At 39.0% G+C, this 26,798-nt stretch overlaps 1 protein-coding gene across 3 annotated transcripts in view; it reads right to left on the reverse strand.

Annotated features, from left to right (window-relative positions):
- The window catches only part of MYO1D (myosin ID), a 326,058-nt gene that overhangs the window by 185,760 nt on the left and 113,500 nt on the right, over nucleotides 1-26,798 (reverse strand). For all 3 annotated transcript variants that reach the window (XM_077852148.1, XM_077852149.1, XM_077852150.1), the window contains exons 12-15: nucleotides 25,881-25,951; nucleotides 22,088-22,162; nucleotides 16,800-16,932; nucleotides 4,506-4,672 (exon numbers count right to left, since the gene is read on the reverse strand). In XM_077852148.1, coding sequence (XP_077708274.1) covers nucleotides 4,506-4,672; nucleotides 16,800-16,932; nucleotides 22,088-22,162; nucleotides 25,881-25,951 — 446 coding nt within the window. The remainder of the gene's footprint in view (nucleotides 1-4,505; nucleotides 4,673-16,799; nucleotides 16,933-22,087; nucleotides 22,163-25,880; nucleotides 25,952-26,798) is intronic.

Raw genomic sequence — 26,798 nt, forward strand, 5'->3', positions numbered from 1 at the left:
ATCTCTTTTACTTTGTGATGAGATCTGCAAAAACTCTTCAACTTGATCTTCCAGTTTACTAATTTGTTTTCAAAAAAAGGTTTACTGTAATTTTTTTAAATTGTGGTAAAATTTACATACAGTAAAGGCACACCTTCAGGTATACAGTTCAACAAATTTTGAAAAATGTATACACCCATGAAACTGACACCCCATCAAGATGCAGAACATCTGCATAATCTCAGAGAGTGCCTCCTTCTCCTTTCCCATCAGTTCCCCCACTCCGGAACCAACCACAGTTCTGATGGCTATCTGTTCTTGAACTCCACATAAGTGGCAGCATGAAGGATATATTCTTTTGTGACTATCTTTTTTTGACATGATGTGTCATTCATTTATGTTGCTACATCAGCCATTCATCCCCTTAGCTGGCACTGTAATCATACGACATGTTGCTGACTCATTCTCCTACTGATGGACAATGCTTTCTCTCTTCAGCTGTGTTTAATCTGATTTTCATTTTCCAAATCTCTAATTATTCTTTCCAGTAATTACCTGTTCTTGTTTCTGACTTCATATTCCTATTCTAGGATCATAATTTTCTCCTTTATCGCTCTGAAAATATTAAATAGGCTTATTCCAGTGCCATTTACTCCTTGCTCTGGTTCCTTGGGTGTAAGGTTTGATATTTATTGAGCTAACTGTCTCTTTTTCATGGTCTGGTCTTTCTCAGACGTTTTGCTGTTATCTTGTCTACTTCTACATGTCCTTCTGTGTACATCCCAGCTTTGGATGGTCTTTTAAAACATGGCTACTTTTGCTTCCTGGGTGTTGGCCATCATGCCTACAATGTCCCCTTTGCAGCTATGGAGGCGTCACTTGTCCTGACCATTGCAGCTACCTCCTGGTGCTGTAGCTGTGGCAAACTTCTCAGAAACAGTATATTCAGGACGGTTTCCTGAATGGCAAAGGCAGTCTTTCCTTAAAACTGTGACCCTTCTTACAACTGGGTCCTCACATCTGCTTCACATCATATTTAGGACGGAGTTACATATCCAAGGTTCACTGTGAAACTCACTGTGAAACGCCCTTCTTGATTCCATAATGTGGCTGTGCATTTTCTTGGTTTTATATAATTTACATTATTTGGTTATGCTCTTGGAGTAGAAACGAATTTAAGCTTATGCCACTAAGACCACCATATTTAAAATTCACAGGTTCTTTTAAATCTTTTCTATTGTATTTTTATGTGTATGTTAGAAAACATATTCCAATCCTTATAGCATGTCTCCCATACCAACAAACAAACAAACCAAAATCTCCTGAATTAAATGTTAAAGATATGTATGCATTTAGAAAATTCCTTGTCTCCTCCAAATCAGGCTTGCTTACTGTTCTCCTACCTCAGCTACTCTCCACGGTTTCCCTTTGTCTCATGATAAAATATTTTCGGGTCAGCCCCACCCTATAGTTACACAATTCTACCCTGATCAGTTCAATATTTAACTTCTGTTGATTTTTTATGGGTGATAATAAAAAACCAAATTATTTAAAAACCAACTTACTGGGCAATTGCTAGAATTCTAACGGTAATAACAACAGACTAGCAATCTTTCTAACATAATTTGACACTTTGAAATCGAGACTCAGGATGAACACATTTCTGCTCACAAAAACATTCTAACTCTTCAGCCTTAATAAGCAAATGAAAAATCAAATCTAAAGAATAGTATGATTTTAATAAGGAAAATGGCCAATTTTGAGCATAACCTTTTGATCAGTGTAAAATGAAGTTCGAATTTTCCAGGCTATTGTGTTTTATTCATTCTAAGAGTCTCAATTTAGTGCAATCCCTTTCAATTCTGTGCAAAAGTGGCTGGACACTGGTGGAAAAAACAATAATGCTGGTGGTCTCAATTTATAGCCTCATATCTCACAAGGACTCTCAGATCTTCCTGACAGCAATCCTACCATACAAACCTGTGCTTTCCCACTCTCCAAAATGAGTGTTCTCATTTCCCCTCAAACCTCCCACGGCACCTCTCCTTATCTTTACTCCCCACTCTTAGCCTCACCTCATGCTTGGTTAAGGAAATTGAAGCAATCCAATCAGAACATTATCTTTGCCATCAGCCAATCTTTGAGCCTTTCTGCATCTGTATTCATATTCTCTGCCTTTTGTCCTGTTGCTATGGGGGAAGCATCCCTGCTCTTACCAAATGCTAACAAACCTTCTACCTGTGTGTGGGATTCTGGGCCTCGCCTTCCCAGGGATATCATGATAATTACCATGATCTCCCTTTCTCCTGCACCACTGGATTCTCCCTCTGTTCTGAATCAGCCCCACCTGCATACACATTCCTAGAATGTGATGTCTTCTGACCTCACATCCCACTCCTGTTTCCATTCTTCTCTGCCCTCATTCCCAGCACAAATTTTTAAGTTGTCTATAGGCATCCAGCTTCTCTCTTCACTTTCCCAACCTGTTCAAATTGGGTTCTGCCCAGACTTTTTGCCCCTGGTCTTTATGTTGCCAGATATAATGCTGAAGTTTCTACCTTTATCTTACTTGACTGCACAGCAACATGTGAGATGGTAACTACACTTTTCTTCTTGAAATGCCATCTTATCTTGGCTCTGTGACATAATCCTCTTCTAGTATGTCTTCCCTCATTGATTGCTTCTTTTCTTCTCTTTGGTGATTCCTTCATATCAGATCACAAACCTAAATATTTGAAGGAGCCTCCTTCTCTTCTCTATACAGTTCTAAGAATTTATATGTCATCTCCACACTAATGACTCCAGTATATCTCCAATCTGTGCTTCTTTCTGGAACTCCAGATATGTGTATTTAATAGCTCACTTAATATCTCTACCGAGATTTTTAGTAGCCATTTCAAACCCAAGAGTCAGGAGACAAATTCTGATTCCATCCTTGCCCCTGTTCCATGACCTCTTCCTCAAGCTTCTGTTACCCAATCTTATCTCAGCAAATGGTGTAAGCTCACCCACGCCAAAATCTAATCATAATCCCTCACTCCTCTCTGTTCCTCTCTGATCTAGCCAATCCATGAGCAAGCCTGGTTAACCTTCCCCTAACATATCCTGGATCTGCTATCATTGGATCTATAATAAGCTCTTGTTCAAGTCACTAGGAAGGCCCCTCTCCTGGGCTCCTGAAGTAACATCCCTAAATGTCTCCTTGTTTCCTATTCACATAGAGGCCACAGTATCTCCTCAAATATCCATAAGATTGGGTTGCTCCCTGCTTAAAATCCACCAATGGGCTCCTGCCACATTTAGCCAAAATCTAAACTGTTTAGTCTAGATTATAAAATTCAACATGATCTGGCCCCTGTCCACCTCTCTGATCTCATCTCATACCCCTGCCCTATCACTGAGCAGCCTCCAACCACACAGCTAAGTTTGCTACCTAACACACCACACTTACTACCACAGTGGAGCCTCTCCCTCCCTGTTCCTTCTGCCCATCTGCCGTTCCCTCTGATGTTCATATGGCTGGTTCTTTCCTGCCATTATTATCTTCTTAGAGACTCTTCTGAGTACCCAATATTTTATCTATATATTCTTATTCTGTGGAATCTGTAGTCTAGAACACAAGAAATGTTCAATAAGTATTTAGAGATAAATGAACAGATGGAATTTGAGGGACTTTGGAAGTCCCAGTTGTCAACTATCATTATCGTTACTAACAATAAATAACAGCAGCAATGATATCTTACATATATTGAGTGATTGCTACAGGCCAGGTTCCATTCTAACTGCTTTATACACACACACACAAACACACATGCATGCACGCACGTGCACACACACACACACACACACACAGATTCTCATTTATTTCTCCAGCAATCCTAAAAAGTAGTTACTATTATTAACCCCTTTTTAACACAGGAGGAAACAGAGGCATGGAAAGATAGTGTGATTTGCCAAAGGTCAAAAAGCCAAGAAATGGCAAAGCAGGATTCAAACCAGGTAGACTAACTCCATGGTCTCCATGATTAAACTCCTTAATACTTTGTTATTGTAATTACTAATATCAGTAAGGATAAGTAGCATTAATTGAACATATATTTTGTGCCAGGCACCTGGCTTTTTTATTTAGGTTAATTTACTCCCCGCAACAACAGCCTTATGATGTAATGTTATTAAACACATTTTACCAATGGAGAAACAGAGCCAAGGATATTAAATTTTTAGCCTATGATCACACAGCAAATGAGTAACATACCCAGTATTCCAACCTAGATATAACTTTTGAGTCCAGGTTCTTTCTACCAAACTACAATGACCATATTTTCCCCCCAAAGAATGAATCTTTTCTCATGGTCTATAAACCATAAACTCAGGGAGACTCTTTTGCTAAGAAAGTCTTTCATATTTGCAGTTCTCGTGACCCTTATTCATTTGACAGGTACTTAGACTAATATGTGTTGATGCACTGTCATACGTGGGGATGACTCTGGAACTGTCAATGTCAGAGTTCTTTAGTCTGTTCTCACCTGTGAAGAAACTTCTCGTACGTCTGGCGGAAGGCAAACCCTGCCCGCCGCACCCTCACATTTTCCAGTAGCCCAAGATATTCTACTTGGTGCCGGCAGCGCTCGTCATCAAATATCTGTGGAGATTTCTTGTCGTTGGGTTTGATGCAACGTACATAATATGGCTCCTAAAGAAATAAATCAGCAAATGATAAGTTTCACTGGAGAAAAATCCCAAACTAAGGATGCTAACATGTAATTAGTGTTAATTGTGTCAAATTAAGCTCAGTGCCTCTAATTTCTCAGGCATACTTGTGAATAAAGTAGTTATTCTCCCTTTCCCTTCAAGATTGGGAGTTCTTGTGCATTTAGCTAAAATTTTGTTTTATTATATTTTAGGATTCACCAGGAACCGTATAAAACTAAAGAGTAAATAACTGAAATACGTAACCACTGAGTTTATGTGTATTTATGGAAAGATGGTTATAAAGTAACAGAAAGTAATTTAATAGAAAGAAGCAGGAGAATGGTAAAGATGAATTGCAACGAAGAACATAAAGCCTAAGGACAGCCCTGGCACATAGTAAGTGCTCCATAATCATCAGCTGCCACCATGGCCACCACCACCACCATCATCATCACATCAGTTTGTGCTTCTGAAAAAGATATTAACATTTGTAAGTAGAGCCACAAAACCTCCTGTAGGTGTCAGTGACTCTAAGAAAGAGCCTAGCAAGAAATTTCTCCCTCTGGGCCAATTGAGTTTTGTACCATGCATTAGATCATAACTTCTTTTAAGTATAAAACTGTGCTGGCATAGATCCTGGTCTGCTGAAGGTAACAAATTATCACTGGATGAATCAAGGAGGTCAAATGTATCCTGCTTACCAGAGTAAAGAGTAACTTTCTCTGATCTATTACCTATCAGATACACAGATGTACTTTAATTAAGAGTTAGAGTCCTCTGTAGATAATTAGGCAATTTGGAGCTCCACTGAGGGCTGGAGGTAAAAAGAAGTAGTAAATAATTCAAGGAGAGAGATTTGAAAAATGTGAAGTCACTTGCATTCTGAGTGAATTTTCAACATCAATACCAGAAGCTCCAAGTACAGATTTATCATGCTGCCTTCCATGATGAAAAAAAAATGCCACTTTTCCCCTTTTTTCTAGGCTCTGCTGTGTTCATTTCCTATTCCTGCCACCACAGATTACCACTGAAACCGCTTAAAATAAGCACAAAGTTTAACAAAAGTTAAAATGGCTGCACTAATGCTTCAGCAAAGCTCGATTTTTTTTTTTAAGATTTTATTTATTTATTCATGAGAGACACAGAGAGAGAGGCAGGCAGAGACATAGGCAGAGGGAGAAGCAGGCTCCCTGCACAGAGCCTGATGTAGGACTCAATCCCGGGACTGAGGGATCAACGCCCTGAGCCGAAGGCAGATGCTCAACCGCTAAGCCACCCAGGCATCCCAAAACTCGATTTTAAAGTCACTTTCCCCCCCTCATCCAGAAAGCTCCCCTCCTCCCTTCTTATCCCTTTGTTTCAGGAACCTGGTACCACCCTAAAGATGTGATGGAGGAGGCTGGTAGTACCTGTCAAAACCTGCAAGATCCTGTATTTCCCTATAAAATTCCCCAGTCCTTTCCTCCCCAAGGGCTTGTGGTTTTCGAAGGCCATAGCCTGCTGCAGCCTCCTTTGCCCAGCAAAGCAATAAATTTATCTTTGTGTTATATTTTGGTTCTGAAGCACAGAGGTCAGTTTTCTACACCACCACAAATTTAATGGTTTTAAACAACATAAATTTATTTTCATAGAACTCTGGAGGTCAGCAGTCTGAGATGGGTCTTGGTGGGCTAAAAATCCAGGTGTCAGCAGGGCTCTTATTTTCTAGAGACTCTTAGAACCCACTTTATCTTTTCCAGCCTCTCTAGAGGCTGCCCACATTCCTTGGCTTGTGGCCTCCTTCCATCTTGAAGGCCAGTAATGGCCCACTGAGTCTTTCAAATGATATCCTCTCTCTGGTTCTGACTCTTCTGCATTTCTCTTTCCCTTTGAAGGACTCTTAAATTTACAAAGCGCCTATCTGGATAATGCAGGATAACCCATTTATTTTAAGTTCAGCAGTCATGAACCTTAACTCCATCGGCAACCTTCATTCTACCTTGCCATGTAACATAACATGTTTACAGGTTCTGGGATGAGGGCATGGATAAGCTTGGGGGGCTGTGGTATAATAATAAAATCTCTCTCTCTTTCCGGACTTTGTCCCAGGTTCCTGGCACAGAACTTCTAAAACCTTTGGAATGTCCTCAGTGGTAGGAGTGTCTTTGTTATGCTAATGAGGTGACTCATTCCCAGCTCCCAGCATCCCTTCAGAATGGAGGGTAGACATCAAAAAACCCTCCACAGGATTAGAGAGGTGGGATTTTCAGCAGTCTGACCTCAGAGGAGGAGAGGAAGGATGGAGGTTGAGTCTAAACATGGGCTAATGATTTAACCAATCATGCTTATGTATCTAAAGCCTTATTTAAAAAACTCAGACACTGAGGTTCCAATGAGCTCTCTTGCGGTGAACATATCCATGTATGGGGAGGGTGATGTACCCTGACTTCATGAGAACAGAAGCTCTTGCTCTCCAGATGTCCAGACTTTCTAGACCTTGTCACTGTGTGCATCTTTTCATCTGGCTGTTCAGGTAGTCAGTGTTAGAATTGAACTGAACTCCGTTAGTGTCAGAGAACTGGTGCTGAAATGCAGAGGCCATTATTCTGCATAGAACACACCTGCCTTTTCTCATCACATTTGTGGCAGCTTTAAAAACATCTGCTTAAAGACAGTGAAGAATTAAATTACGGGGCCAGAATCTAGGAGGAGGAGAATGCTATGGAGGTTTCCAGGTTTGAGGTTTCCTTTTCCCAGGAGAGTCAGCCAACTCCAGAGGAAGTGGATGGGATCTGAGTAGAGGCTTTGATAGCTTCATGGGGCTAGGAGGAAAGAGATCAGAGTGTAAGGCCTGAAAAGGAGGAGGTCATGGGTATTTCCCCCTTACTTTGGGCTGGGATCCGATAAGGATGCCGCTAGCAATGAGGTGAGTTAGACATAGGCAGTCCCTCACAGGAACCTGAAATTGGAATAGTTGATTTGGAATACTAGTGCTCTTAGCTGCCTAAAAGAGCAAAGGTAAATCTTTATTGGAGAAAGATTACATAAACCTGGCTCTCCAGTCACGTCTATAAATCATTTTGCCAGTATAATGTTAGGAGCAAAATAAAAATTAACCAGACACATAAGGAACCAAGATAACAAGAATTAGAAACAGCAAAACAACATAGAAAATAAAAAGACCTGCAGGAATCCAGATATTGGAATTATCAGAGATAATAAAATAACTATGCTTACCATGCTCAAGATGACAAAAGACAGTATTGAACATTTTTTAGAGAACCAGAAACTATAAAAAAGAACAGAATCAGATGAATAACTCGGGGTGAAAAATATAATGATGGAAATTGAGAAGTCAGTGGATCAACTGACTGATGACTGATCCACTGACTTCTCAATTTTCATCATTAAATGAAACATTTTCTGGGAAGAAATTTCCAAGAACAAAGCATGGAGAGACAAAAAGATATATACAAAAGAGAGGTTAAGAGGCACATCAGATATGGTGAGATGATCTGAGTAACTCAACTCCTAAGGGAGAGGAGATAGAAGAGGCAGAAACAGCATCTGAAGAGCTCATAGACAAGAACTTTGCAAAACTGATGAAGAACAATTGAACTGTGACAAACTAAAGAAATCCTATAAATTATGACCAGTATTAAATAAAACAATCTACACCTAGGAACATTTTAGTAAAACTTCTGAATACCAAAGAAAAGGAGCCAGAGGAGAAAAGATCATTACTTCAGGAGCAACCAGTAGACTGGCGGCTGACTTCTCACAAGAAACAAGAATCAGAAGACAAAAGCAGTACTATCCAAAAAACAAAACAAAACAAAACAAAAGTAGTACTATCTTTGAAGTACTGAAAAAACAGCCAATGTAGAATTTTACACCCAGCAAAAATATTCTTCATGAATGAAAGCAACGTACAATATTTTCAGGTAAACAAAACCAGAGACTTTGTCAACAACAGATTTCAGATATAACAGGATGAAATTGAGGCATAAGAAAAATAGTCCCAGGGATCCCTGGGTGGCGCAGCAGTTTGGTGCCTGCCTTTGGCCTAGGGCGCGATCCTGGAGACCCGGGATCGAATCCCACGTCGGGCTCCCGGTGCATGGAGCCTGCTTCTCCCTCTGCCTGTGTTTCTGCCTCTCTCTCTCTCTGTGTGTGTGACTATCATAAATAAATAAAAATTTAAAAAAAAAGAAAAAAAAAAAAGAAAAATAGTCCCAGATGAGGGTCACTGACACAGAAAGAGAAAAAAAAAAGTGATAAATGAGTAAATCTAAATGGATACTGACTATAGTAGGAGTAACAATGCCATCATTTTGCTGGTTATACACACACACTGAAAAATAGCATAGATCTAAAGCAAAAACAGAAGGTACAACAAAGAGAAGTAGACAAATTCAGAATCACAGATTTTGTCACTTTTTGGCACAGACAAAACAAAGACATTAGTAAGAATGCAGAAAAACTGGACAGCAAGGTAACAGACTTGACCTAATGAATATACACAGAGTATAATGCAAATTATTATTTTTAAAAAAAATTTTTAAATTTTTATTTATTTATGATAGTCACACAGAGAGAGAGAGAGAGAGAGAGAGAGAGAGAGGCAGAGAAATAGGCAGAGGGAGAAGCAGGCTCCATGCACCGGGAGCCCAACGTGGGACTCGATCCCGGGTCTCCAGGATCGCACCCTGGGCCAAAGGCAGGCGCCGAACTGCTGCGCCACCCAGGGATCCCCCACAAATTATTTTTATATACATAAACAAAACACATACATAAAGAAAATTTAACAAATTACTAAGGAGTATATCTCCTGAACAAATGAGATTAAGCTTGAAATCAATAGGGAAAAAAATAATTAGAAAATCTTATAGGTTTGGAAATTAATATATTCTGAATGACCTTCGGATCAAAGGTGAAAAAGAAAATTATAGTGTAAATTTAGAAATATTTGGAACTCAATGTGGGCAAATTCATACAGTTATGTGGGCAAAGTAATCTTTGTATAAGGTATCATTTGACTAGCATAAGTAACTAGTGAACAGAAACCAGTTAAATAGAATTTTACCAATAGTAACTGATATGCACAGGAAGTGTGAACACTGGATTAGATGTTAATGACCAACTAAGGGCTGGGGGAATGCTCTTCCATCCTGTTTAGTAATATAAAATCTCCTGTTAAGGAATCCAGTGGAAATACTTTCTCTATATTTAATCAGCATTTTGTCTTAATTTATAAATGCCGCCTCCTCTCTCATTTATAAATATCCAGACTGATTCAGCTTAAGAAATCCTAAATTTGACAAATTCAAGTGTCTTAGAAAGGTTAAACTGCAAAAGTTAATACTGATCTCATTCTCTTGTACGTTTTAACTTGTTTCTCCCTATATTTTATGAAAAACATTATGAAAGTATACCAATCGGTATATGCATTAGCCAGAGGACACTGTATTTAGACATTTAACCATTTAACTTGCTTTGAACACTGCCAAATAGAGTCACAGGAAGATTCAAGTTCATTTAATAATTCACTAACCATCTGTTTAGGGTGTGCTTTATTAGACACCAAGAGGTATATAAGATTAGTAGAATTCACTTCTCATATTTAAAAGACCAAGAATCTAGGTGGGGAGACAAGGTATGCATTAATACACTGTACAGACTCTGAAACCAAGAAAGGAGTCAAGACTTCCACTTTTGGTGGTGAATGATTAAGCAAGGCTATCAACCTTCCTGATAACATCACTAGGAAAAGTGCTAGATAGATACAGGGTGGTGGTGGTGGTGAGGGATCTTAAATGCATCAAAGAGCTAATAAGCTGAGATGAGAAGACTACAATCTAAAGGGGTGAGGGATCCCTGGGTGGCGCAGCGGTTTAGCGCCTGCCTTTGGCCCAGGGTGCGATCCTGGAGACCCAGGATCGAATCCCACGTTGGGCTCCCAGTGCATGGAGCCTGCTTCTCCCTCTGCCTATGTCTCTGCCTCTCTCTCTCTCTGTGTGTGACTATCATAAATAAAATTAAATAAATAAATAAATAAATAAATAAATAAATAAATATAAATAAAATAAAATAAAATAAAATAAAATAAAATAAAATAAAATAAAATAAAATAAAATAAAATAAAATAAAATAAAATGGTGAGACCAGCCTTCAGAGGCTGCTTTCATCTGGACAGACAGCCATCAGTCTACCACAGCTGCTGACAGCCTTGTGGGGCAAGGGGGCTGCAGGCTGGAAGCTAAGGCCATGGAGAAGGGACACTGGTCTGTAATCCTGAGGAGCTAACCCTAGGAATCAAAGGGGATGGAAAACAATCTAGCCCATCACTAAGCCACTCTAGGCCCTGAAATTGGATTGAGGTGATACCAGATTATCAGAATTTGTCTGTTATATCTTTTTAAACTCAACTTTCAACTCTTGTGGATTCTTTGTCTTTGATTTGATTTGACAATTTTTATCCATTTTTCCATTCATTGTAATCACTACTACATTTGGGTTTTTTCCTACCATCTTAATTTGTTTGCCCTGGCTTTCCTAAGTTCTTTTGTCTCCTATTTCTTATGTTTTTTAGAACTGATTATTTGCTTCCCATTTTGGCTCTGCCCACCCCCAAGAGTTTAGAAGTGATAACCTCATTTCTATTCTTTTTCATGACTACATGAGGACATTTAACATGCATTTGTGTGTCATCAGGATTATAAGTTAAGCAACATTTTTATTATTTTCCTGAACAACCAAGAACCTTAAACACTTGAATTATAAATCACCCACACTTCCAATTTATATGCTACTGTTGTGCTATTTAATTCTAATCTGTATTTTTAACCAATAATATATTGCTTTACAGTTTATTTATACAAATCCATCTGTTTACCAATTTCTTTGCCCCTCTTTTTGCATTTCAGTCTTTCATTTTATATACTCTTCCTCTGGCCTCATGCATTTATCCATTAGAATTTCCTCTAGTGTACTTTTAAAACTCTTTTTCATTTTCAGAAAGACTCTTTACTGTGTCTTTGTTCTTCCCCCCTCCTTAAGCTCCTTAAGTAAACTCCACACCCAGCACAGAGCCCAACATGGGCCTTGCACTCATGATCCTGAGATCAAGATCTGAGCTGAGATTGAGAGCCAGATGCTTAACTGACTGAGCCACCTAGGCGCCCCTACTGTGTTTTTGTTCTTGAATATACTCTCGGTATACTTTGGTTTACAGTTCTTTTCTCTCAGCCTCTTACTCTTTAAAGCAAATCTGCTTTTAATGCATTTTCTTAGCCTTTGATGTTCTGGGATTTTACAATGTGCTTATTGTAGATTTCTTGTAATTTTTCCAGTGTGGGATATACCAGACTTCCTGACTCCATAGTATTATCTTTCATCACTCTTGAAATTCTCAGCAATATATCTTCCAATATTGCTCTGCCCAACCTCTCCTTTCCTTGGGTAACTCTAACTAGATACACATTAGACCTTTTCACTTTCTCTTCCATGTCTGTTAATAGTGTCTCCTTTTGTTTCATTTCTTGGTCTAAGAAGAATCCTGGATAATTTCCTTTATTCTTTCTTTCATTTCTCTATTCTCTCTTCAGCATTGTCTAAACTAATACTAAATCTATCTGTTTTTTAATTTTAGTTTTTATTTCTACCAATTGCCTACTTACTTGCTCTTCCTTATATTTTTAGGCCTTTTATTTCTTAAAATGTATTAAACATTCTCATATTGTTTCTAATAATTCCACTATAAGAACTTTTGATGATTGAATCTTGTTTAGTCTGACTCTTGCACGTGGTACTTTATGTGTGTAGTAATTCTTTTTTTTAAGATTTATTTATTTATTCATGATAGACATAGAGAGAGAGAGGCAGAGACACAGGCAGAGGGAGAAGCAGGCTCCATGCCAGGAGCCTGATGTGGGACTCGATCCTGGGACTCCAGGATCGCGCCCTGGGCCAAAGGCAGGCGCCAAACCGCTAAGCCACCCAGGTATCCCCAGTGTGTAGTAATTCTTAATGGGAATTCCTTATATTCCTGAAAACATTATCTGTGGAAATTCTTTAAGGTCCGGTATGAAGGTGGTTTCTTCATGGAAAAAAACTGCTTGCTTCTATCAGATACCTGGGGATAATACCAGGCCTGGACCACTCTAAATTGTTGGCTTAAGTTTTTTTTGCCACCTAGATAGTATGAATTTGGATTGAAACCTCATAAAAACTGGCTTATGATTATAAATTTTCAAGGAATGTTTAATATAGGCAATTTTTCTTTCAGAAATAATGAGGGATTATTTCTAGTTCATTCTGGATGTATCCCTCTGAGGATGCAGCCCTTTGGAGACCTATCTGTGTTTGGTGTGCACGTGCATGTGTGATCTCTTATTAGACACACTAATTTGGGCAGGCCCTGGGCTTCACGTGGAGGACCCAGGCTTGAATACCTCTAGTCACAGTTACCTACTTCAACATATTCCCATAGAGACAGCATATTATTTTTCCCTTGACTTCTGCCTTCATTTATTCCCTGGCCTGCATATTCCTTACTATCTTGTTAGTTTATGGCTGCATTCAAAAAATTGATTTTTATGTTTTCCCTAACATTTTAGTTGTTTTCAGTTAGCTTTAGTAGGCACTTTCTTCACCATGTTCCTAGAAAATGCATTACTCATATATACTTTTAAGATCTTTCTATGTTCCTAGGTGAAACTGATCTCATTTTATTTTTTTGTATTAACCTACTATGAAGGTAATATTAATCTCATAAAGAGTTGGGTAGTGATCTTTGTCCTATCCTCCAAAACAGTTTGTATATAATAGGGATTATTGGCTTCTTGAAGGATTTATAAAATATATCTGTAAAACCATCTGGGCCTCATGTTCTTGGCAGAGCTGGAATAAGGCAGCCTTCTAATTAGTGATTCAGAGTCTTTAAGGTTATGAATTTATTCAGGTTTTCAATGTCTTCTTGAGTTAATTTTGATAACATATTTTTCTAGAAAACAAGTTTTTAAAATTCTTTGGCATACAGTTGTTCACAGTATTTTATGCCTTCTAAAATCTCTATAATATATGAGGTCATATCCCTTTTTCATTTGTAATACTGCTTTGTCTTTTTTTTTTTTATCAGTTTCAGTAAAGGTTTATCTATTTGACTAATTATTTTTTTACCTCTTTCAATTATTATTATTTAAAAGCCATTTTCTTGCTTCTTTAGATTTTCTTCTTTGGAATTCTTTTTTATGGATTCTGGAGTGGAGAGGTGAACTTAACTCATTTACTTTCTTTTTTTTTTTTTTTTTTTAAAGATTTTATTTATTTATTCATGGGAGAGGGGCCGAGACACAGGCAGAGGGAGAAGCAGGCTCCATCCAGGGAGCCCCACATGGGACTTGATACCAGGTCCTCAGGATCGCGCCCCGGGCCGAAGGTGGTGCCAAACCACTGAGCCACCGGGGCTGCCCAACTCATTTACTTTCAACCTTGTTTTTCTTAGCAGTATTCTAAAGATTTTGTTAAATTCTTTGTCATGTAAGTCCAGATATTTTATAATTTTCATTGTGATTTCCTCTTCAACTGTAAGTTACCTAGGAGAGCATTTTTTTCAAGTTCCCAAGCACATTAAAAACATTTTAATGCTGCTTTTATTTTACTTGTGGTGAGAATGGAGATTGTGCTCTATATACATTGGTTCAAATGGTTAAGACTTTCTTTGTGATCTAGCATGTGGTCAATTCTTGGAAATGTTCTATGCATACTTGAAAGGGATATATATTTTCTTCTATTCCCTGGGTGCAGTATTCTTTTGATTTATTAAGGTTTAAATTTGATTTTCAATGCTTCTGCATTTTTACTAAGGATTTTGTCTGCTTGAAATAACTTTCTGGTACAGTTGGTTTAAAATCTCCCACAAGGATTGTGGACTTGTCATTTTTTCCTTTAAATTTTTTTTCAGGTTTTTTTTTTTTTTTTTCTTTATGGAGTTCATGGATAATCACACCTATGTTGTTACATATCTAGTTAAAAGTGGCTTTATTGTCTTGGGTATTTTCATTTGATTGTTAGGAGTCTCTTTATTAATAATTTTTTCTTAAATTCTATGTTCTCTCACATTAATAATGCTTTTAACCATTTTGGGGGGAGGGAAGGGCTTGATATTTTTTTTCTCACCTCTTTGTTTTTCATCTTTCTTCACAGTGTTATTTAGGTGTCTCCTGGATGAAGCATACACCTAGATTTTCTATCTATCTAGTGCTCTTGGTCTCTTTACATGTATAGTGAATACCAATTATTTAGATTTATTTCTATCATGTTATTTTGTATTTTCTAAAAGTAAAATTCTCCTTTGCTGCTTCCCCACCCACCTCCCTGCCTTCTATGGGGCTAAGAGGTTATCTCCCTCTCTCCCCTTCCTCCACAGACACACAGATTGAGAAGCCAGCAAAGGCTGCCAGGCTAGTTGCCTAACCTCATATCCAGCACCTTTTTTGATACAGAGTACTTACTTCTAGCTAGGTACACTGCTGACCAGAATAAAAATGCATTTCCCAACTTCCCTGGCAAGTAGGTGTAAATGAGATGTAGCAGATATGCTGCATGAGAGTCCCAGGAAGTCTCTTTGAAAGGAAAGAAGCCCTAGCTGCTATGTTGGGCCATTTAAGGATGGACACCAAGCACTTGTATGATAGAAGAGAAAGACAGAAGGAACCTGGGTCACTAACAACCTTCAGACTGCTATACCAGTCCTAGGATACCTTCTGTACCTTTTCTATGGAAGAGAGAAATAAATGTCTCTTGTTTAAGCCACTTGTTTGGGGGTCTTTCATTAGCAGCTGAATACAATTCCTGATACAGAAATTATAGATTGTTCTACAATTTTTATTTTTTTAAAATGTACATTTAACTACCAATTTTAGAAAATAAAGGTGATTCTTTTCTAGTTAATGAAGTAAATCTAATATATTTTATAAACTATTTGTAATATATTCTATAAACAGGTTTTATTATAAAATTCTGTGTTCAATTCTGTTTCTTATGTCACATGCCTTTCCTCTAGGTTTGCCCTCCCTCTTGTGGGACAGGCAGGTTGGAGCTGACATGCACAGAGAAGCTGAGAGACTTACAATGGTGATCTGGTCTTCGGTTCTGGTGTCCTCACCCCTGCCTCTCTGGAGGCTTGATTCTACAAGCTAACAAACCGTGCTTATTTGTTGCTATATGAGGCCAAAGGATCCTGCATTTGCCTAATTTATCCACAGTGAAGTAACCAGAAACAGTACAGATTTAAATTCATAGAGAGGAAATTGGTTAAAAATAAAATTAAAAAAAAGAGAGATAACAGAGGATAAAATACATAGGAAAAGCACTAGAAGACAGAGATAAAAATGGAGGAACTAAAAATAATGAGTCCTGGAATGCCACCTCATTTATCAAACTTGTCAACAGCAGCAGTTAAGAGTAGAAATCTGTTCTTTATTGCGGGGAGGGGCAGAAACACAGACTAAAGTTATCAAATAGAATTACACCTGAAGGGAACAATCAAAAGCAGAAACAATCATCAATAATACAGCATTTGATTTCTGTTTACAACAGAACTGTTGTAATAGTTTACAACAACTAAGACTGTTTACAGCAGCTGTTTACAACAGCCTAAGAACAATACTTAAATATTAAACTTCCTCTTGAAACTCTATCTGGTCATTCTGTATCCAGACATGATATATGGATGGCATATTGCTATTTAATTCAAGAATTTTTTTAAGCCACACCCTTTCTTTGGTACAGGGCTGAAGCTCATTTTGTCAGGCACATGCTCTACTTTATACATATACTTTTTTTTTTTTTTTTAAGATCTAAGACTTTCTCCTTGTCAACAACCATAAAAAGCTCAAACTTAAGAAGCATTTCACCTGGGACAAAACTGCTTCACCCAGCCATGTTAAAAAAAAACAAAATAGGAATAAGGATTCTAGAATAACATTCACTTTAAATAGATGTTTCAGTTTGACTTAATTACCTGAATGGCAAATCACACATACATTCTCTACAACATATATCAAGAGGGACCCTATGACAGCAAGTGGTGCCAACTAGCATCAAAAGTGGCCATAAAATGGGTATGTGGAAAAGAAAATAATTACCTTTGATGCAAGGTTGTCCACTAAAGCGATCATAGAATTCTTAAACAAGGTGGCAGCAGTTAGAGGTCGCTTGGTCACCTCTGTAATACTCAGTTTGCCTTCAGGCCACATATTCTTCAGCACAGGATTTGAACTGAGAAGCACAGAGAGAAAAATGTGAAAATCACCTTCAAATAAGCTGAACAGAAACTGCAAACCAATCCCACTGTGTTGCACTCTGGGAGTCACAAGTGGACTACAGACTGTACTCACAAGGCCTTATTGGAAAAAAGACTTCATTCAGAAAATTATGCTGAGAAAGTGTTGTGGCAGATACCGTACGACAGATGGAGAAGATGTGTCCAAACTATCCTACATTTAAAAAAATTCCTGGGTCCCCGGCTGGCTCAGTCAGTTGAGCATGTGACTCTTGGTGTCGAGGTCATGAGTTCGAGCCCCATGTTGGCGGTAGAGATTACTTAAATCAATAAACTGAAAAAAGAACTCTTTAAACTTCTTTAAAGTGACATCTAGGACCTCCAAATAGGAACGGCTCTTACAATAGATACATAAAATCAAAAGGGTGGTACTTGGAAGAAGGACAAGCCACTAGTGAAAAAACAATGCTCAGTGGCATGGCAGAGAACACAGGTGTGAAAGCGCCTTCTCATCGGAAGAAGGATTCACACAGAACAGGCTATACTACAAAAAGTCAGCTCTGTCTCATAACACAGGCAGGAATATTAAAGAACTATCGCCTTCTAGTAAACCCCTTACTGCAGCTGAATTTATTCACTCCCTTATTGGCAGTTACAAGAGTTTACTGATGTGACACTATGACTGTTGTCCTGCGAGTCCCATAATGTGTAACTCAGGCCAGTTTCAATGCTAAATATCACATAAAAACCATTATTTGGCTTTGTGGGGATATTTTCAAAGACACATCTGATGGTCTCATCTCTGATTTTCTTCCTGTTTCTTTCGAGTACTTCTGATTTTAAAGTAATTGGAACTCAAAATGCTGCTTGCTTCCTGGAAACTTCTTTCTCTCTTTTTATTTGCGGACAGTTGACCCATGACATTACACTAGTTTCAGGTGTACAACACTATGAGTCCGTATCTCCACAGGTCATGAAGTGCTCACCACAAGTGTTGGTGCTGTATGTCAACCTACAATGCTGTTTCTCAGAATTTTTTTTTAATTGGGGACTGAGAAGAGAAAGGACTCAGCAAAGACATTCACTGCTAACTGTGTTTACCACTGCCGTCATTTTGCCCACTTTTCTTTCCCTGGTGTAAAATTGAGGAAACTGAAGTGGTTCCCCAAATACCCAGTAAACCTCTGCACACAGAGGCTCAAAGTAAGAACTGTGAAATGCCAGAATAGATGACAAGAGAGCAAAGAGGATAAATGGTGGCCTAAAAGACTGACTGGTGTGTGAATGAGGACAGAACAGCACTCCCAACCCTCACCACTGCTAGGAAGCACTGCTGACTACCATCAAAAGGGGTGGTAAAGTAACAGTAATCTGCGTGTGGCTCAGGGACCCTGTTTTATGCCTTTCTGGTTCTAGTTCCTGATTTTCCAATGATGCACCTGTCAGGAAAAAAAAAATGATTGCATAACTCTATATTGTTTCTCCCTAAAATTTCCATTCTAGTCTTTAGCCGAGAGAGAATTCAAGGCAGTGGTTCTCAACCCTTAGTGCAGAGGAGGCCTGGATGTCTTCCTAACACTTACTGAATAGAATTTCTAGAAAGCAGAACATGTATGCTTTGAAAATTCTGACGCAGACCAAAGAATGAAGATTGCTGACTTAGGTCTAGGCAGTTTCTAACCCAAATTCTACCTTCCACCTATATTGGCCATATTTAGAACTGCTTTCCATATTTTACCTCATAAATGGAGGGAGAGGGGAAGGCTGGAAATGAAGGAAATAAGATGTTTATTATGATTATTAAATAGAACTGACCCATAATGAATCAAAACAGACACATTATAATCATTCTAAAGAGAATAAACTTTGGGACCAGTAAGTCATGCATGTAATATTAATAAAATAGTTTTCAAACATTTAAAAGAATGCTTTTCTTAAAAGGGAAGCTTATTTATCCAGAAACCCCATAGGTTTAATAAATAAGACAGAACCTATCTGGCTTAGTAGTGAGGTAGTGAAGAGTTAAGTCTGTGTACCTGGCATTTCACTGGCTTGCTCCCTTCCTCTTTCCATTTACATACACACACGTAGACACACATGCATACACACGTGCATGCAAGAATACTCTTAAGGTCTATAGAACTAGAGATGCAAGGATTACTCTTTAAACATATACATAGAAAGGACTGGAATTTTGGGAGGTTGTTTAGCCATGGAAGCATTGAAAAGTCTCCAGAAGGAAAGGAAGCACAATCCAACACAATCTAGGAGGATGGTTTTAGCCAAAATAAATCCAAGACTACCCCATCCCACTGGCAAGGCCTTTCCTGTTATGCAGATACATACAAAAAACTGCAGTCAATAGACCTTTAATCTTTCACACCTTTGCAAGACCATCCCTATTGTGAACCAGATTCATGAGCCCAATGCCTTTAATTGTTGGATTTATCCAAGTCCCTTTGTTCTGATTCCATGCTTACCAAGCAACTAAGCATTCTGGATTATATAGGTAATATTTTTCACTGTCAATTAATAAACTAGAATTCTCGCTACTATGTGAATTCCCAAGCAGGTTTTCTAATAGAGGAGAACAGCCTGTCATACCAATGCAAATATTCCATTCCGTGTGATGGTCAGATTTTTCACTGGAAATAAATCTATATGTGGCTTTGTTTCTACATTGGTCCTGTGAACTTGGGATAATGTGCATGAGTCCACTACTAGGAGGTGGAGCTGTTCTCACTGGAATTGAACCTATGAGCCTATAAATTCACAAGGTGAATTCACGAATGCCACCTTCTGTAGGCTCTTGGTATGCAGTCTGGCTGCTTTCTTCTAGCAACACACGCTAACATTGCCACTGGCCAACTGAAGCCATTTTTCCAATTTGAGTTTTTTATATTATCTTCACAGAACAATGCCAAACTCTGTCATTTGTCCCTCAAAATGGGTACATCTCACCTGAAAATTCAAGCATTGAAACTCCTTTCTGAAAGTCCCTTTTTCCCATGACAAATTCTAATATGGACCTCCTTTTGCATTCCCATGTAACTTTCTGGTGCTGAAAGCTCCATCACCACTCTTGGTGGCTTCAACATCCACACAGATAAACCATTTAATTGTAAAACTTCTTGAAGAACTGTTTAAACACCATGTTTCCACATTCTCATTATCCATATTCTCTGGAGCCCACTTGAGACATTCGTCTTCAGGACTCTACTGAGGCCAGTGTTGTCAAGAGTCCCAGTGGCCTTCATGTCAGCAAATCCCATGGTTAATCTTGGTCCTCACCTCTTTTTGCTTCTGACAGTGTTTGACGCAGTTTATAATTTTTTTCTCCTTAAAGCACTTTTTTCTTGGCTTGGTTTCTGTGACACCAGATTTCCAGTTTTCTTCCTACCTCACTGGCAGCCCTGTCTCCTTTGCTAGTTGCTTCTTTCTTACTTGATTCTGAATGCTGGGGAGTCTCAGGGATTAGTCTTTGACCTCTTCTATTTGTCTATGCTCACCCTTGTTAATCTCATCTAGTCTTATGGCTTAAAATACTGTCAACAGACTGATGATCATGAATTTCTATTTCTAGTTCCTCCTTTATCCAGAGTTCCAGATGCATACCCACAACCGTCTACTTGGCATTTCCAGTGGAATGTCCAATATAACACAACATATCCAAAACAGAACACTCCATCTCCTCTACCTGATTAGCCCCTCTCATCATCTTCCCCATTCTCAAGCATTCCTTCCCCACTGCTCAGGCTTCATCTCAGATTTATATTTCTCTCATGCCACACAACCTATCCATCAGCGAATCTTGTTGGCTCCATTTTCAAAATATCACTCGCTCTGACCACTTTTTCATTACCTCTGTTAATAACACCTGGATTACTAAACTAGTCTCCTGTTTGGTGTCATTTCTACTCTTGTCCTTTACAGTATATGTTTTACACAGTAGTCCTAGTGAGTTCTTTAAAATATAAATCAATCATATCATAAATTCCAATGGCTTCTCTTCATACTTCATTCTTACCTTGGCTCACAGATACTTCATGATCCATACCCTCCTCATCTCCCTAAATTTTGTCCCTATTACTCTCCCTCACTCTGCTTTTAGGTACACTAGCCTTCTCACTGTTCTCAAGACATCCGTGCTCACTCCTACCTTGTCACTGGCTATTATCTCTGCTGGAAATGCTCTTGCCACAATGTGTTCATGGTTCACTCCTTCATTCAGGTCTCTGCTCAAAAAGTCATCCCTTTTAAGAAGCCTTTTCTGACCACCTTATCTATAATATTTCCCCTTACCCTTCCTTGTGTGCATGCTTCAATCTCTTACCTACTTTTTATTCACAGCACTTGTCACTTACCAGAAAGTTGTTTTCTTATTATGTGCCATTTCCACTGGAAGAGCAGATCCATGAGGCCAGGGACCTAGCCTAAATTTTTTTCACAGCTGCATTTCAGGCCATAGCAGAATGTATGGCTCACAGGTGTTCAACACATTTTTGATGATCTCTTAACCAACTGAGTAGACTTAATAAATGTGTGAGTACATTTCTCTAACCCAAAAGAAGAAAGTGGCTGAGAACCTCTTCTTCTTTATGGGCCTCTTTCCAAAACATCCATACTATGTTTGAACTTGCTATCCTCTGCCTGGCTTTATTTCACCACATCTTTTCCACATTTTCTTGGACTGTGAGAAGGTTCTTTCCACTAAGGATCTGTCAACACTGACACTAGATGCCACTCTACTAAGAATGGTCTCTTAGTTGGAAGCAAAGGCACTACAGTGGGAATCTGCACGCGCAAAACGTTTATCTGGGCCAGAGGGTATCCAATACCCCACCCCCACTGCCAATGGCCTACACTGGGAACATTGGCAGGGGTGCCAAGAGGGCAGCAGTAGTGAACAGGGAGACTGAGGCAACCCAAGGGAAATCAAGCAAAGTCATTAGCAGGTCTCTGTCCTAAATTTAGACTGTATAATCATAAAGTAATACATTATTTCATTCAGTCATTATGATCAAACAGAACTAGAAAATTTGCCAGGAGCTATTAAAATTGCCACATGAAAGTAATGATGTGCATACATATTATGCAATACATATGTCAAAGAGTTTAATGGGAAGATAATTAATAAAATTTCAATCCTACCTATTATACAGGAGGCGCTTGAAATCTTGAAACAAAGTGTCTTTATTTTTGTCAATAAATCCAATGACCGAATAGCTAGGAGAAAAAAAAAAAAAACAACAACACATAGAAAACATCCATTATTCACCTAGCAAGAGCCACATGTAAGCTTTTTGATAAGTCTACAAGCTTTTCCACTGTTAATTATGTAATCAATCATCTGTAGAGCTAATATTGTTCACTTTGTTCTGCGTTAAAGAATATCAAATTTACCTACTAAACAGACAGGATGTTGTTTCTCTTCCTCAAAAGGAGAACAAACATCAGCACCGTCACTATGATTAAGACTGTCATTTTCTATGGTTTACTGCTTACCTCAAGAAGTCGACTCTTAAAAAGATAGCTGTGTTTATCATCCAGCACTCCTAAGATAAAAGCAAAACAGCAACATACAGGAGCTAATAGTCTCTTCTGTAAGGAGGTCAAGTGACTTGCCTATGGTTCTTTCAATGTGTTCAGGGTGGGAAAAAAGAATCCAAGAAGAACTGCAAAGGATGGTAAGATTTGGATAAGCAGAAGAAAAGAGGAAGGGAGATCACACAGTGAAACAGATCAAACGAAGGAGAGGACCAGGCCCATGCATGGCATGCTTGAGAGAAAACAAGGAGGCAGGCATTCACGGTTTGGAGGAGGGAGAAGGTTGAGGTCCTGAGGGTCCCACTCAATTCACTCTTGGTGATGAAGGAGGGATGGGAGCTGCTGGGCTGCAGCAATGAGCGTGGACTCCAGGAGAGGCCAGTTTAGTGCTGGGGGCAAAAGTGACAGAGTCACCAGGGTGACAAAGACAGAGGCTCAGAGATTGTGCAACAGGAACTCTAGATGTACCTGCTCCCTAGAGCTCTACTTTCTTGCCTGTCTATCTTCCTTGACAATCATTGCAATGATGGAGATCATTTTCAGATGTCTGACCGTGACCCCTCACTGATGTTTCAGCCTTACACATTTAATTCACCAAGAAGGTTCCTTCAGGCTTTAGTGCCCATAGGAGCTTCAAGGCCACCAGATCCAAAATTACTTCCTCGCCTCCCACCTCCTAGATCCATTTCCTAAGATCTTCAAGTCATTTTTGACTGAAACCTTGAAGCCACCCAACTCTTAGTCTTTGGTCTAACCTATAACCTCCAAACTTCAAAGTTCTCATTTTGGCCTTTAAGACTCATTACGATTTGATCTCAATCTACTTTTTCAGGTACTTCTACTTCTCTAATGCTACAAAAAGGATACATTCCACTTTAACGGACCTATTTACTATTTCCTGAATATTTCTAGCACTCTTTCCACTTCTCCCTTTAAAAATAATTCCTAGCATTTAAGGACTAGCATTGACCTTCCTGGGCTTATCACAGATAGTAGTATGACATCATGTGTTTATTCTAAATTCTGACAATACTCATATTAATTGTATGGCAATTATTTTAGATCATCTTTTACTGTACTGATGTATGCCTGTAGCTGTGTGTCTATTATGTGTATGCATATTTATGAGTACAAACACACACACAATCATATGGATATATATGCATCTTACACGGAAAGCTCTTTGTGGGCGGAGCACCTTACAAAACACTGTGCACACACAGAACATATGCAGTCCTAGAAAAAGACTGAAAGGCTGGAGGAAAGGGGAAGTCTGAGGCATTGAATATCCCTTGGAAGGGTCAGCTAGAATTCTGGACTAGGAGTCTAGAAACCAGTTATTGTCTCAGCTATTCCACAAACTTGCTGTATGACCCTGGACGAAAGTGTTATTACAAACTTTCCATAAGTCTCTCCGTCTATAAAACAAAGAGGCCAGGCTAGCTGGTCTCCAAGGCCTCTGACCAATTCTGCTTTTATGCTCTCGAACCATATGGAAGCATCCTATAAGTGAGGCCCTCCTTTTCAGTGGGAGAGTGTGCACACCGCTGCATCTTCCCTCTTCAGTGTTCTGGAACCTGGGAACAGGACCAGAACAAGTGGAAAATGGTGCCATTCCAGCTCTAATGGCTAGTTTGACAGATGGGGTGATAATTTCGAGCCATATTATTTTATGACTCAGAGTTTTAATTTATATCAGGAACAGCTATTAAAATTTCTTCAAATGTCTTTTTGGCATTTGTAGTGATGATCATTTGCCTTTTTGTTGTTGTTATGTAATTTCTTCCTGTAATGGGTTATGATGAACAGAGCTTCTAATGTAAAAAGTAAGGAGGAAGAAGAGGAAATTTTAAACAATTATCCAGTAAGAAGCGGTGTTCAGTGGGCAAAACATCCTACGTGTAGCAGGCTGAAAAATGCCCCTCTACCACTCTAAAGACATCCATGTCAAATCCCCCAGCCCCTGTTAGTGTGATCTTCTATGACAAAAGGTGTGATTATGTTATGGATCTTGAGAGGAGAAACTGATCCCATATCACCCAGGTGGACCCTAGATGCCATCACAATTGTAGTTTTAAGAGAGAAGCAGGGGTTCCTGCTAAGTAGTCTGACTCTTGATCTCAGCTCAGGTCTTGATCTCAGAATTGTGAGTTCATGCCCTGCACTGGGCTCTGTGCTGGGTGTGGAGCCTACTTTAAAAAAAAAAAAAATAGAGCCAGACGGAGTTTTAACACAGACACACCAAAGATGGGGCTGCAGTGTGACTATAGAAGCAGAGAATGGAGAAATGCAGCCACAAGTCCCACGATGCCTGCAGCCACCAGAAGCTGGCAGAGGTGAGGAACAATCCTCTTCTAGAACCTCCGGCGTGTGGCCGTAGGGTTCGGACTTTTGGCTTCCAGAACTGGGAGAGCAAACATTTCTCTTGTATTAAGCCACCAATGTTACAGCAGCCCTAGGGAACTAAGTACTAAGGTAGTTTATTTTTAGTTATATTTTCCTGTCAATTTCTACTTATATTGTGACCAGAAAAAGTGAGATTTTTACCTTTTCAACTGACATTTGAAAAAGAATATGGCAAAATAAGTTTCTGCTCATGTGGTTATCTCACTGCTTGTAGTTCTTCACACACAATGGTGGCTCTTGGCTCTGGGCCTGCGAACCTACTGGCTCCTCTGCCTGGATTACCCTCCTCACCTCCTCCCTTCCTAATTCTTTCCCCTGACTAAAACCTCTTTTACTTTTAGGACTCAGCTTGGATATCACTTCCTCCCACCAAAACCTCTCTATACTCTCACCCAAATTTAATTAATTCCTCCTCAGTGTTTCCATAAGGCCTTGTGCATCTCTAGTTTGACCCTTCCCATTCTTTGTTACAGTGACTTACCATGTGTGTCCACCACTGAACTCTTAGCTTCTTCAGAAAAAGGCCTACCATATCCATCTTTAACATTCTTCCATGATTCATTTATCCATCAGGTGACCTGACTGAGTGCCAACTATGCCAGGGATGGTGCATGGCTGCCACGGTGTGTGTTCAAGAAAAGTTTGAAAAGCAAGGAATGAATGAAGCTAAGCCAATTTTTTTAAAGTGAGGAGATATACTATATATTATATAATAGGAGGAAATATATTATAATATATAGGAAATATATATTATATATATGATACATATATAATATATAATAGGAGATATAATATATTATAATATATAGGAGGAGATATATATTATATATTATAATAGGAGGAGATATAATATATTATATAATATATTAGCCTATGAAATGACTAAAAAACACAAATGAATAGGAAAACAGTTTTTATTTCCCCTGGTTCTATTTTCTGAAGTGAAGTTGCATGCAAGTCATTGTGTTAGGTAACGAAGTAAGATACTCACACTACATCACCGGCATAATGTCGAATTCGAAAATCTCGATCAAACTCCAGGATTTTGTCTGAGGCGCAGAGCTAAGAAATCAATTAGGAGATTACTTTGGAAATGGATATTTTCACTCTCCTAAAATTATACTCCAATTTCATATAAGATAATGATAGTACCACAAATCATGATACCATTATGAATGAAATCACACTATGTGGGGCTTATCTGGTAAAGCCTGTGAGCTTTCACCGGAAGTCTACACAGCTAGATGTCATTTCCCAGCCACCCTGGCAGCTGGATATGGCCAAGTGACCAGGTGCTGGACAATGGACAGTGAGTGGAAAGGAAGTGTGGTTGTGTCAGGCCAACACCGGTAAGAAGTGATCATTTGCAGCACTTCCTCTTCTCCTCCCACTAGCAGATTGCAGAGAAGGATAGTGGCAAGGTGATGAAAGAGCCAGAAGACAGAAGTCCAGGTTCCTGGGACAAAATTGGACTTCTATTGTCTCTGACACTGAGAGCTTGGCTGCTGCCTCAAGTGGCCCAGCCTGCCCAAACTAATATAGTCTCTTTCTGTTCCATGTTCCGCTTAAGGAGCATCACACGGAGGGCTTGCTGTCTGCTGGGCACATATATCTCATGCAACCCTCACAACTGATATTTAAAGGAAGTATTATGAGCTCTATTTTATCACAAGGAAACTAAGGGTCAGAAAGCTCAGGTAATTGGCCCAAGTCACATAGCTCAAAAGCGGTCGTTCTGGAAGGATTCTTGGGACCAGAGGTAATGTCTGCTCTCCTATGTACATACAGAATGGCCTGATTCACTTGTCTTGGGACTCAAGTTCAGGGCTATCATTTAAGAGAAGATAAAAAGTATTCTTCTTCAGTGAGAAATAGCTGCAGGAAGTTGAAGAATCCTTTATGGAAAGTT

Source organism: Canis aureus, chromosome 16, assembly GCF_053574225.1.
Source record: "Canis aureus isolate CA01 chromosome 16, VMU_Caureus_v.1.0, whole genome shotgun sequence".
In the NCBI taxonomy this organism is placed as follows: Eukaryota; Metazoa; Chordata; class Mammalia; order Carnivora; family Canidae; genus Canis; species Canis aureus.